Raw genomic sequence first — 15,007 nt, 5'->3', positions numbered from 1 at the left:
ATGTTACTGGTAGGTTCGAACAACATGCAAGTATTATGAAAAAGCTTCAGGAATTCAAATGGGAATCCCTGGAGGGAAGGTGATATTGTTTTCAAGGAACACTGTTGATAAAATTTAGAGAAATAGCATTTGAAGCTGAATGCAGAACAATTCTACTTCCGCCAACATACATTTCACATAAGGACCACAAAGATACGATATAAGAAATTAGGGCTCATAAGGAGGCATATGGACAGTCATTGTTTTTCTCACACTATATGTGAGTGGAACAGGAAAGGAAATGACTAGTACTGATATTGGCTACCTTGCACCATGCATTGTACAGTGGCTTGAAGAGGAAGATGTTTTCATATATGGGGGAACAGAAGTTATTTCCTTTGAATATGAAAGCACTCTCTAAGGGCATATCAGAGTAATTATGAATTCTGAAATAAATTATTCATGTTGTTTTGTTTAGTTCTCCAGTATGGCATTATATTCCATTTACCAGGTAATTTGAGTTCTCTAAGTAATGTGAAAAGTCACTTAATGAACTGTGCATCTGTAATAATTGAAGCAGTAATTGTTCACAATATATGTGTGTTTTAGAGATCATTGGGAGTAGCTAGTTTCTCTTGTAGTATATACCTGATTTCGTAATGAAGATACATGAGTGCTCACAACTAATACACTCAGGTTGGTGAGGCATGTAGTATGACAAAAGAACACTCTGCCATATTTAATTTTTTAATGGATGTAGTTTCTTTAAAGTTTTGTAAATTCTTCTATTATTGTAATAGTTTTAATTTCTTTTTACTCCAGATTGTAGGTCAACTGAGAGACCAGGTAGCTCATCTCACATTTCCTCAGAGGCCTTCTACTAAGGATGTACTGCCAAGAAAAGTTTCTGTGACTCAGAATTTACAACAGCATTCGCCAGTTACTAGGACTTGGTCAGAAATAAAGTGCTGTTCCCTACTACGTAAGCCGGTTGAAAAAATTTTGATCAGGTGAGTATTAAAACATACTTGTAGTTACACTAAGAGAAGTGCTTGTAGATATTTGAGAACTCAAATACATTTCAAAACCCAAGTAGTATAATTTACATACTTGTATTTACCTTGTCAGAAAGAAAACAAAAAGTCATATACTCATGTAATTTATATGAAACTGAGAATCTTGAAAAATTACTTATTGTAAAAAATAGACCAAAACTTTATGAGAAATGAAAGCAGGAAGTATTACTGGACCTTTTGAAGGAAACTCATGGGTCACCATGACTATGCTTTCAGTGAAACGACTGTATGATCGGTGACTTCAAATGAATAAAATCATAACAGTCTAGCAGATTATTTTAAGAATTTACTAAATTGTGATAAACCTAAAAGTCTAATCAAGGTCAAGAAACCCATTCCCCGGTGCCCAGAGTGCAGACCACCTAACAAAGACAAAATCAGGTGCCGCATTGACCATTTAAAAAACAAGAAAATGCCTTGAGAAGACTCAGTAGTTGCAGAACTGTGGAAATACGGCCGTGAAGAATCAACTGAAATCTAGCAACAGCGAATTAATTAATTAAAAAAAAGAATTCAGGAAACCCTATCTGAATACTGGAAAATAACCCCTAAGTATCCACTGAAACACGAAAAACATCAACTACTACAGAGGAATATCACTGCTGCTGGTAACTTACAAAATTCTCTCACTTGCCATTCTGGAGTTTTTAGAAACCCAAGTTGAGCATCAAATAGAGCTAGACCAAGACGGCCTCAGGAAAGGTCGTTATACAGCCAGACGGATCCATAACCTCAAAATCTTCACAGAATATTATACTCTATGGCCTAAGCAGTACAGGTCGGTTCATTTGTTGACCTTACACTGCTGGTATTAATTAGAGCCACTCTGATTGATACAAACTCCAAGATAAAGTAAGTTTTTGGAAACAGCCACAAGTGGCACTGCGTATTTTTTATTGACAAGTTTTGCTCAAATGAACAAGAGCATCATCAGAATATACAGTTTAAAACTGGCTGACAGCTTTACAGATTGCCTTTAAAGTTGGCTGACAGCGCTAATGATTAAACAGGCTGTACTATAGTACTAACATTTGTTTAAAGTACAGTAGTAAATGATGACAATGAGAGTGCCAAAGATGAAATTCATCTTTGGCTCTGTCAGTACCATCATTCTTTTACTGTACTTTAAATGTAACTTTAATTACTATGTTACAGCCAGGTTAATCTTTAGAGCTCTCAGCTGACTTTAAATACAATCTTTAATGCTGTCAGCCAGCTTTAAACTGTATATTCTGATGATGCACTTGTTCACTTGAGGAGCAAAACTGATCAATAAAAAGCACAAAGTGCCACTTGTGGCAGTTTCCAAAAACTTAGTTTTAACAGTCGCTCCCCTTACAGACAATGTTTGCTCTTGGTCCAAGATAAAGTTCCTAGGATGCCTTTGGGAGTGAAACAGGAGTGAGACAAGGCAGTGGGCTGCTTCCAGTGCTTTTCAACTGTGTTCTTTAAAATATCATTATGACCTGGCAAACATGATTGATGGAAACTGACAACGTGATGATACTAGTGACTAAAGCCAAAGGAATCATGGTAGACTGTCTAGGTTTTGCAATGATGTAGCCTTTCTGTCACATGACACAGAAACTGCTAAGATTGACATTGAAGTGGTAAAGGAAACTGACAAACAAATTGGTCTGCAGATATCATCTGAAAATACAGAAGTAATGGCTAATGTCAAAGATGCTCCTCCCCCTTTCAAAATCTGGACAATTGTGGAGACAACAGCAGAGTAGAATAATCCAAGTACCTAGATGAGATCAGTATGAAAAATGGACTGGACAAGGAAGGACTGAAGGAATGAATATGGAAACTTGGAATAGCCTACCAAATGTCACATTCGATCTACAACAAAAAATACATTTCAGAAACACAGGGATACATTACAGTGAAATGGTTCTGAACTCAGTTGTTACATGTGCAGCCAAAATCTTATCTCTAAATACAAATGAAGGCCTCCTCAAAGAACTGTAGAGAAAAGAGTGCAGAATCATTAGGACAGTCATGGGCTCCAATTACAAGAGTGGCATCCACCAAAAAAGATCAAACAAAGACATCTATGATAAAGTATAGAAAATTGCTCAAATGAATGGATGGGAACAGGTTAACCAAGAAGATCTCCTTTTTTGACTCAAAACCTCCAAACCACAATGACCTGGTTTAGAAATGCCAAAGCAGGCCCACTCACAAAGAATGAAGAAAATCTGGGCTTCAAAGAAAGCTAAGTTCACTGCCAGATGTAACAAGACTTAATGTGGTCATAGATGTCCTTAGCAAAATAATGATGATAATGTAAGGGGTAATCAAATGAAAATGAGGCAGTTGGTAAGAAGTAAGTAAACTGTTTATTATTTCAAAAGTAATCAACATAACTGTTAATAAATTTACCCCAGTGTTAGACAAGATGGTCCATGCCTTCATGGAAAAATGTTTGTAGTTGCCAGTGGAGCTATGATTGTACCCAGGCATGCACCTCTTTGACTGAAACAAATCAACAGCCATGAATGTCTTTCTTGAGGGCTCCAAAAATATGAAAATTCCATGGGGAGAGATTATGACTGTACGGAAAATATGTAAGGGCTTCCCTACGAATCTTTTGCCGCATAGTTGGAACAATGCTGGCCATGTATTGGCACCTTTGGTGGTTTTTCCCTGGAGGTGACTTGTCAGATTTCCTCCCATTTTCCTGTCGGTGCATCGCCAAGAAGCCCATAAATTCTCTGTTTACATTGTGAGCACAGGAGCGGCACTATAGCATTCCCTTTGTCAGCAAGTAAGATGACCAACTCTGGATCATCACTTGACTGGCAGACACTCACTGTTTCTGTCTTTGAAATGTTGCTTTGTGGTGGTACAGCCCTGGTGAGCACACTGCATGTTTCACGATGTGTTTCTTTGGCTTCATTAACTGGTAGAGCATGGGTATCATCTTCCATACTGCTTATGATGTCGACAGTTGGAAGTGACATTGGAGCAGGGGCTAAGTTTAGTCTTTTCCTGACACTGATGCATCATTGATCATTCTCAGTGCAAGATTGATCACAGTTTGCTTATACGTTGGTTGTAGATTTTCTTCACACACAGTCTGCCTGCGCCCATGTGATAGCATCAACCCACTCCCACGAAGTGGGACATTGTAGTGACCTGCATAAGATTCCACACCTGCACTCTGTACCCACAGCTGTACGGCATGCTACGGAAGTCGCAAGATGCTATCACCGACATAGGCCTCCACTCTTGGATGCACTTGCAGCCTCTCCATAGTGCACTCTTCTTGTCGGCCAATGACTTATAATGTAGGGTCAGGCCACCCTCGCTCTCAGTCAGGTGTTGACATTCGGCCTTTGTGTCTCAGACTAGTAGTGACGGTACTCTGTGGCAGGTGTTTTCCTGTACCAACATTGTTGAAGTAATAAAGTGTCATATTTGTTATTATCCACGTGTTCTTGTAGTCAGAACACGTTGGCAATGGATAGGGTTGTTTTTTTACGTGTTCTGTTCTGCGGTTGCTTTTTGCATTTGATTGTGACATTTTACTTGTAACATGGAAGACCTGCTTCAAACATTGGTGCAACAACAGGTGGAAATTCTTACGGTCTTGCAACAGGCTTTGCTTGTGTAGCTCTCTCCCCCTTCAGCTCCAGCTATGTTTCCTTCTCTGTATCAGTCATTTGATAGGGCAGTGGAAGGTCGGGAAGCATGTGGACATTGCCTACGGCAACTTTTCCGTGCCTTCCACACTACAGACGCAGAGGTATGTCGTGCACTGTTTTTGTCATTGGATTCTCCTGCCATCTATTAGGTGTTGTGGCAGTACTCTTTCATGCAGGCTTTAAAGAGCTGAAGAAATGGACCAGCCCAACACCTGGTGCACAGATTCCAGCTATTCTCAGCACATCACTAACATGATGCATCTCTCCCCACCATCTGTCCCCAATTCCCACAAGGATATCCTTCGCCTCCCCCTCACTCCCCTCCTCTTGCTGCACAACATAATTACATCAGTAGTTTACCACTTTTCTGTGGAACAGGAAGACCCGTAAAGACTCGTTTCATCTAACAACAGCTATGCTACAGACTGTCTGAATTTACATTTTAAAGTTATAAACTACAAGATTACACATCATAACAAGAAAAAAACCTCAGAATTTAATAATTAGACTGCCAAAAAACACAGAGAAAGCTATATATGTAACTTATTGCTCGGCAGATGTGCAGCAGGCAGCAGGCAGCAGTTGGAACTTGTTCAGTCTTCATTCAGTTCTGCACAGCATAACTATTGTTCTAGACTACAAATAACATGGCTATAATTTACAGTATGAGTGTACATCTATCTATAAATCCAAGGATGGAAATGAATCAGTTAAGAACAGGGGAAAATGTGTTGAAGTTATAGTTTGAAAAGATGTCTTCTCCAGGAACCTTCTGATACTCTGTGAGGTACAACATATTGTAACTTGCAGTCATGGAATTATGAATCCTGCAGTCTGGTTGGCATGGCAGCTTGATAATGTGTCAAACTGGGGCAAGAAGCATCAACTTGGTTCAGTCCCAGTCTGTTAAAAGTTGATTGTACCACCAGATTTCAGGGTGATTTTGAGAGCTTTCTCACATTTGTCTAGGTTGTACTTTACCCAAACAGCTAAAATAAATAAATAAATAAAGTAAGAAAGATAAATATATCTTTGAAAACACAGTAGGTTCAATGTGAGTTACTCTAGTGAGCATCTGTATTACTAGGCAACTATCCTGAAATGTAGAATCCATTGACATTTGCAGGTTGCCTATCTGACAACTTCCAGGGGCAACAGAAATTTAGTTTTCAATATTTTGTGTAATTACTGATCAAATTTAAAAATTTAAAATGCTGTCATAATCTATTCATTAAGAGGTTAGAAACTGTATGGTTGTAGTGAGATATTGTAGTTGACTGCATGCAAATGCCTGGACTGTATTCATCGAATATTTGAAAATGGCAGCAATTAGCAACTTTCAAAAAACTTTACACTTAATTTCAGTCCTGTACAAAATTTTTTCTTGCAGACACACAAAATGATGAAAGGAAAAATGTTTCTCACTTTTCGCTGTTCATGCAATAAAATGTCAGCATTATACATGACATTTCAATTTATTACTTCTTTAACAATGACTCTATTCACAACATGATTTGTAGACAGTATCCACACATACCACCGATTGTACCTCAGTGTATGACACACAGTTGTTAGGAGATATGGTGTCATAAACATTGATTTAACTTTTGCTTAAAATGGAGTACAAATTATCCAATCCAATTCATCCAATGTTTCATAATGAGAACGCTTAGCAATTTCAACAAACTTTAAACATAATTTCAAACCTTATCAAACATTCCCTCACTTGCATGCTTCACATAACTTATTTAACGTATTGACTTACTTGTAATGTGGTAATAATCAGATGTATGAAGCAGTTTTATACCTGAGAGTTCGATTTTTTGAATACTTGTGGGTTTACTGGTTAAATAATAAAAAGTGTGAAAATAATTCATTAAGTCCAATAACATGGCCATATGTGCAGTTACGTAAGCAAAGTAGTATAAATGGCATCACAGTTGACCTAACCATTTTTAAAGTTTGTTTTCTGTTTCTCATCTTTCGGAAGAACTAACATGTCATTTTTTGCAAGTTAATTTGGTTGCTGTTTAGCAGGATTTTCTCAGATATTTTTTTTCTGTTATTGGATTTTTAATTTTCTATGTAACCCTACCATTATTTGGGTATGAATAAAAATAATGTTTCATGAATAACTTGGTGTGTAGCTTGGATTTAATTAGAAGAAAAATATAATTTCAGGTCATTCAGTTATAAAGTTGGCATTCATATTCACATTAGAAGTATAAAAGTGTGAAGTGAGTGTATACTAATGAAACATGCCTGCCATTTAGGCATCAAAATAATCTACCTTAAATAAAAGTGGGATGTGTATCAATTGTTTGATATATATTAAGTTTTTAAAACCTATTTCCAAATTGATTTTTCAGGAGCAAGACACATTCTCTAGCTCACTGAGACAGTTATATAAAAATGGCATTTCAGAATCGTGCCTCATGTTTTTAATTATTTGTGAAGTTAGAAAACTCTTTCCTGCCTTGCTGCATTGTACTAACAATACTATTATTCTTGATTGTTAATCTGTCAGCCAGATATGGATTCATCTACATCTACATCTACATCTACATGACTACTCTGCAATTCACATTTAAGTGCTTGGCAGAGGGTTCGTCGAACCACAATCATACTACCTCTCTACCATTCCACTCCCGAACAGCGCGCGGGAAAAACGAACACCTAAACCTTTCTGTTCGAGCTCTGATTTCTCTTATTTTATTTTGATGATCATTCCTACCTATGTAGGTTGGGCTCAACAAAATATTTTTGCATTCGGAAGAGAAAGTTGGTGACTGAAATTTCGTAAATAGATCTCGCCGCAACGAAAAACGTCTTTGCTGTAATGACTTCCATCCCAATTCACGTATCATATCTGCCACACTCTCTCCCCTACTATGTGATAATACAAAACAAGCTGCCCTTTTTTGCACCCTTTTGATGTCCTCCGTCAATCACACCTGGTAAGGATCCCACACCGCGCAGCAATATTCTAACAGAGGACGAACGAGTGTAGTGTAATCTGTCTCTTTAGTGGACTTGTTGCATCTTCTAAGTGTCCTGCCAATGAAACGCAACCTTTGGCTCGCCTTCCCCACAATATTATCCATGTGGTCTTTCCAACTGAAGTTGTTTGTAATTTTAACACCCAGGTACTTAGTTGAACTGACAGCCTTGAGAATTGTACTATTTATCGAGTAATCGAATTCCAACGGATTTCTTTTGGAACTCATGTGGATAACCTCACACTTTTCATTATTTAGCGTCAGCTGCCACCTGCCACACCATACAGCAATCTTTTCTAAATTGCTTTGCGACTGATACTGGTCTTCGGATGACCTTACTAGACGGTAAATTACAGCATCATCTGCAAACAACCTAAGAGAACTGCTCAGATTGTCACCCAGGTCATTTATATAGATCAGGAACAGCAGAGGTCCCAGGACGCTTCCCTGGGGAACACCTGATATCACTTCAGTTTTACTCGATGATTTGCCATCTATTACTACGAACTGCGACCTTCCTGACAGGAAATCACGAATCCAGTCGCACAACTGAGATGATACCCCATAGGCCCGCAGCTTGATTAGAAGTCGCTTGTGAGGAACGGTGTCAAAAGCTTTCCGGAAATCTAGAAATACGGAATCAACTTGAGATCCCCTGTCGATAGCGATTAGTGTACTAGTTGTCGAGGTAAATACAGTAACCCTTTCTCAGAAAATTGTGAGTAATCTCAAAATCAATTTGAGAAGTTTTTTTCTCTTCAGTGCCGTAATTTGCATTCTTTACCAAAATTATTGTAATAAAATTCCATAAAACCTGGAATAGCTTAAAAAAAAAAAAAAGAAAAAGAAAAAGAAAAACTGATGCCAAACCAGGTACACTGTAAAAGGATAAATTGCTTCCATCCAAGATGACTTTCCCAGAGCAACAGAAATGTGCCAATAATAATATCCTTTTGTGGTGTATAAATTGATCTTAAATTGCCCCTCAAATGTTCTGTAATCAATTGTACTTTCAATAGTTGTCCACTTATAGTACTTAAGGATTTATATGTAGTGTTGCATGCAAAGTGCAGAACTTTTTACAGATGACAAAACCTCTTTTTATTCACAATTTTCGTGAAGAATGGTGTAACAAGTGACTTCCTCTTTGAAGACTACAGTTTGTTCTGGCTTTTGCAGAACTGCCTGAAGATTGATCATTCCAATAAATGTTTTTACTTCATCTGTTGTGCCATATTAACTCCATACCCTAGGTATTACTGCTGAGTTTATTCATATTTATACTGCTCTTACCAGTGAACCTGAAGCTATGGTGGGATGAAATAACATGCATAAAAGCGTATTGTGGCATTTGTAGTTGTGTCATTGTCAGGTGTGCTGAATGCATGTCACTTTCCTTTTCCTCACTGTTTGTGTCTCTCAAACCAAATTGTTATAACCTTCTAAAAGAAGTCTTTCTATTTCTAAATCCTGCAAACTGTAAGTTTACTGACCTGACTGAATGGTTGACTACTAAAGCTGCTTCTTCATTCAGTGTCCAGTTTATGATTAGTAGGTGCTTCAAGTGAACTGTAAATAACCTTACATAACACTATCAAAGTAAAATTTCACTTTGCACTTACTTATTTTTATGGTCAACACATTAAGATGATCAACTTTTATACAGTACTTGTAACATGGCAGATCAGTAAACTACACACACTACTATGATTCTAGATCGAACAACATTGTTCATACTCAGTAAATGCTCAATTGGAAATTTACGTAAGTGACTTTATAAGGCTGACTTTCACTGAACTTTACTCAGTCAAGACTTGACCATGACAAATCATATAGACATTTGTCTGTGCTCTACTGTAGCTTGGCATGGACTAACTAGCATACTAGCTGTACATGACTATAGCTCGATAGCAAATAGCTTTAGCATTGCTCACAGTGGCTTTTTTAAAGATGGGAGTAGGAGAGTTATAGCAAATTGTTAAAATGCATAGTTATTACATTTTCTGTAAAAATATGAAATACAGAAATGATAGTTGATACATATATACATTACAGAACTACCTTACTTTAAATAAAATTTGGTTAAATATTCTTAAAATATAACAAATAGCAGGTTCTGCTTTCACAAGTGGAAATTTGAGTACGTTCTTTTATCGTAGGTATTTTGTTAAGTCTGCCAAGAAATTTGTGGAAATTAAAATTTTATAATTGAAATATGTTATACTAGTAAAAGTCTGGATATTTGGAAACAGGAAAAATGGAAATGAGCATACGGCATTGTGGGCCGGGAGTCCCCCATTCGGGGAAGTTTGACCGCCGAGGGCAAGTACATATTGCATTCAACGCCACATTGTGCGACTTATGCGTCAGATGGAAACAAGAAAATCAGGGTTACAGAACAGTAACACTGGTATTTTTGAAATAATTATATTTTAACATTTCAACACTCTAATCTTCTGAAGAGTATGACAATTTAATATAAGGATATCTCTTGCACTGTTCAATTTTCAGACAAAGATGTATGTTTTTTCATTTCAGCAGACAAGAAAAAAATACTATTTGTGTTAAGAGTGGTATTATAGCAAGTGGAGCTGTTCCATCTTGCTATATTTCAAAACAAGATCTTCTTGCCATTGCAATAGGTTACATTGTAGCAAACACAAGGAAAACAGTCCAGAAAGTGCTCTATTCAACTGTCACTTAAACACATGAAATGCACTCGTGAAACAAAATGATGGAATTAGTGTAGAGCACATCATCTTGATTCATGAGAGGTATCATCTAGTGTAGTAAGCTTTAACTAACAGCATTACATCAGTCTTAAGCATCTCCAATCACCATTACCATGATCCATATTTGCTCAAATAATTGGTATTGGCAGCCAATAACATAAATCACAAAGAAAGAGAAAGAAAGAAAACCTTATTGGAGTGTCACAGGTCCATTAGTGTGCTCTGTCTTCATTCCTACTTTGCTTGTTGTTGCAGGGGGGGGGGGGGGGGTAGATGTATGCATTACACCTCTGGGTATCTAGCAGATAAAAGATTTGATATAACAATTAAAGTATCCATTTTTAAATAATTGAATAACTATGTCATATATAAGTAATTAAGATTCTAATGTAGTTTGTTTGTTCCAGGTATGAACGTGTTCCACCAGATTTCAGCACTGTTGTTTTCCCTGATGGAACACAACCTGCAACTTCAGGAAAGCAATTACTCTACAACATGGCAGGTGCTAATGCAGGAGGACTGCTTACAACTTTATCCAGATACTTACATCACCGCCGCTGGCTCTGGTCAACACAATCTGGACCTAATTCATCTATTGGGATACCAGCTATTGCAAGAATTCTTTCAACTATAACAAAGTAAGTGTTGAAAGTTGGATACTGTGTTTAACGTTATTAATGGTCTGGTGTGTAACGTTTCCTGAAATATTAATCCATTGTGTAAACACAATATCTAAGTTTTCTTGTCTAGTGTAGCTGACATTTTAAAGTGAGAGTTTCTATGAGATAAATAAAGCTTGTGTAATGGGATTCAAACATTAAGTGATGGATGTAGACTACTAAATCGTATGGTGATTACAAATACCGTAGGATATATTTTACAAATTGCCTGTATAGTTCCTGATCATAAAACAAAACACTTTTCACTGTTGTCCTTGTTTATTATGATAAAAACACTCCTTGCTTTGTATGTGCCCATGAAAGTTATGTTTCTTTTCAATATACGTGCTGTGACCAAAAGTCACTGGACATGAATTGCTGTTTCTTCCAGAAAGACCATTGTTGTAATTAATGCCCATCTTTTTGTACTATTTCAACAACATGAACAACATCAAATGGGTAGATGGCTACCTACCTTGTAGTGGAGATGTTGAGTTGCAGACAAGCACAATGAAAAGACAGCTATACATTTTAGCTTTCAGCCAAAAGATCTTCTTCTGAAGAAGGAAACACACAGACACTCACACACCCATGACCACTGTCCCTGGCCACAGTTGTAACTGCGCCTCATTTGAGCTGCAAGCTGGCAATGGGAGGAGGCATGGGAATGGGAGAGGGAAATAACACGGTGGGGTGGGAAAGGTGTAGTGCTGCTTGGGTGAGTGTGCAGGGATATGGTGGGAACAGGCTAGGGCAGCTAAGTGCAGTCAAGAGTTTGGAGGGGGTGGGGGTGATGGGAGAGAAATAGAGAAGGGTAAAAGAACTAGTTGATACACTGGTGGAATAGAAGATTTTGCTTTACTGGAGTGGGAGCAGGGAAGGTGATAGGTAAATGGAGGACAGGGACTAGTGACAGTTGAGACCACGGAGGGTTACGGGAATATAGAATATATTGCAAGGAGAGATTCCGCCTGCGCAATTCAGAAAAGCTGGTGTTGGTACAAAGGATCCAGATGTTCCAGGCTCTGAAGCAGTCATTCAAGTGAAGCACAGTGTGTTGGGCAGGATGTTCAGCAACTGGGATGTCCAGCTATCTCTTTGCACAGTTTGTCGTGTGTACAAACAACTTGTTGATTGTCATACCCATGTCAAAAGTAGCATTGTGGTTGCAGCTTAGTTTGTAGATAACATGATTGCTTTCACAGGTAGCCCTGTCTTTGATGGGATAGGTGATTCCTGCGACCTGAATGGAGTATGTGGTGGTGAGCCCGCCTGGCTAGCTGCGTGGTCTAATATGTTGCTTCCTGAGTGGGAAGGCGTGCAGGCCCCCAGCTCAAATCCACCCGTCGGATTTGTGTCGAGGTCTGGTGTGCTGGCCAGCCTGTGGATGGGTTTTAAGGCAGTTTTCCATCTGCCTCGACGAATGTAGGCTGGTTCCCCTTATTCCACCTCAATTACAATATGTTGACGATTGCTGTGCAAACACTGTCTCCATGTACGCGTACACCATAATTACTCTACCACGCAAACATTTGGGGTTATACTCATCTGGTATGAGAAGTTTCCAGGGGGGTGACGGGAGGGAGGGAGGGGGTGGGGTCGACTGGGGGCCTAACCGCACAATAACCCTGGGTTCGGTGTGTGGTGGTGGTGGGGTGGGTGGACTGCTGTGGTCTGTTGTGGGGTTGTGGACCACTGTGGGCTACGGCAGGACGAAGTCTCTCCATCATTTCTAGGTCCCTGGTTCAATACACAATATAATACACAATGTGGTGGTGGGAGGATGTATGGGACAGGTCTTGCATCTATGTTTAATGCAGGGATATTAGCCATGAGCCAAGGAGTTGAGGGCAGGGATAAAGTAGGGATGGACAAGAATATTGCGTAGGCTTGGTGGGTGGCGGATTACCACTGTGGGAGGTGTGGGAAGGATAGTGGCAGAATATTCCTAATTTCAGGGCATGATGAGAGGTAATTGAAACCCTAGTGGAGTACGTGATTCAGTCCTGGGTGGTACTGAGTCACAAGGGGAGCGCTCATTTGTGGTTGGACAGTGGGTATGTGAGATGTGGCAGGTGACTGGAGAGACAAGGAATGGGAGACTTGTTTCTGTGTACAACGTTGGATCAGTAAATTCAGGATTCTGTCTGTGAAGGCCTCTGTGTGATGCTTGGTATATTTGGAGAGCTGTCACTGCAGATGTGATGACCTCAGTTGGCTAGCGTTTATGGAAGGGACTTCTTGGTATGGAATGTGTTACAGCTGGTGTCATCACTATCAGTCCAGATCACAAAGATGTCATCAGTGATACTGAACCAGGTGAGGGGTTTGATATTCTTGGGGGGGGGGGGGGGGGGTAAGAAGGATTCCTCTAGATGGCCTATGAATAGTTTAGCATATGGTATGTGGGTGACCATTGCTGTATGATAGATTTGTTTGTAGGTGATGCTTTCAAAGGAGAAATTATTGTGGGAGAGGATATAGTTGGTCATAGTGGCCACAAGGGAAATTGTAGGATTGGAGTCAGTTGGCATTTGGAAAGGTAGTGTTCAGAAGTGGCAGGACCGTGGGTATTGAGGATGTTCATATACAGGGAGGTGCCATCAACAATGACAAGCAGGGCATCATGTGGTATGTAGGAGGGTAGGCTACTAGTAATAGGCGGAAGGTGTTCATCTACAAGAGGTTCTATGACAAGGCCTAAGCATTTGAGGAAGGACTGGAGATACTGCTGGATTTCAGGAATGGTGTCACTGTGGCTGGGTTTGTAGGTTGATGAATCTGACAGCTAGCAGAATCCCTCCACTGTGTGACCCATGTGGTTGAAAACCACAGTAGTGGAGCATTTGTCGGCTAGTAGGATTAGGTTGGGATCAATTTTTAGGTGGTGGATTGTGGTTCCTTCTGTGGATGTAATATTAGTTTACAAATTGAGGGATTTGGGGAATGATGGTGAGACAAGATTTGAGGTTAAGAAATTCTGGAATGTTACCAGGGTGGATCACGGTTGGATGGAGGTTTGAACTCAGTCACACAGTGTTCAGTGTTGGTTTTTGGTTGAGTCTGATCAGTAGGCTTGTGGGGAAAAAATTGTCTCAACTGTAGGGACCAGGAGTAACATGTCCAGCATGATTGAATTTGGGATTGGTGTAAAATGTAAGGCCTTTGGAAAGGACTGATACTTCTGTGTGACTAAGGCTTTTTGATGATACATTCATGAATGTATTTGTGGTCTGTTACAGTCGTCTGTCTGGTGGTGGGAGGGAGTTTCTCAAGGTGTGGTAAATGTAATAGGCCTGCGAGGCAGGATTTATTGGCCATGAGGGAAGGGGGGGAGGTTTGGAGACTCCTGTAGAGGTAGTCCAAGGTGGGAGTGGGAAGTGAACGGGTTGGAGAGTTTCTTGAGGTGGCAATGAGTGTGTGCTGCATTAGTTCCTCAAGGGCAAGAGTTTCAGCACGAGAGATGAGATGCAGGAATTTGGTATTGCAGAGCAGGAGAATTTTACGGATGGGTAGGAGGTAGTGCAAGGAGATTTGGGATTGATTTACATTATTTTGACGGCTTGGTTGGTGAGGTCAGGACTGACAGAATTTGAACAGGTGAAGGTTATTGTGGAAGGATGGGTTGTAACCAGAAATTGTCAATTTGATGGTCAGGCCATTTTGGGGGTTCCATGAGCTAGGTACACAACACAGGAGCAGTATGTGGGATTGGGTACTGGTTCGGGTAAGGAAACTTCTGTATTGGTGCAGATGAAAGGAGCAAGAATGCATTGTTGAGGATAAGAAATGCTTAAAAATATGTGGAGGAAAAACTCATAAATATATGTAAAATTATCTGGCAAAAACTCTCAAAAAGGACAGAACAGATGAAGTATGGGGAAAAAGGTGAAACCTGAGGGAGTAGGA

The 15,007-nt window shown here is 39.4% G+C and overlaps 1 protein-coding gene across 1 annotated transcript in view; it reads left to right on the top strand.

Annotated features, from left to right (window-relative positions):
• LOC126471205 (KICSTOR complex protein SZT2-like) overlaps positions 1–15,007 on the top strand; it is a 199,769-nt gene that overhangs the window by 145,436 nt on the left and 39,326 nt on the right. Inside the window, exons 15-16 of the mRNA XM_050099319.1 lie at positions 802–989; positions 10,847–11,077. Coding sequence (XP_049955276.1) covers positions 802–989; positions 10,847–11,077 — 419 coding nt within the window. The remainder of the gene's footprint in view (positions 1–801; positions 990–10,846; positions 11,078–15,007) is intronic.

Source organism: Schistocerca serialis, chromosome 3, assembly GCF_023864345.2.
Source record: "Schistocerca serialis cubense isolate TAMUIC-IGC-003099 chromosome 3, iqSchSeri2.2, whole genome shotgun sequence".
Lineage (NCBI taxonomy): Eukaryota > Metazoa > Arthropoda > Insecta > Orthoptera > Acrididae > Schistocerca > Schistocerca serialis.
This window is presented reverse-complemented; position numbering and strand designations above follow the sequence as displayed.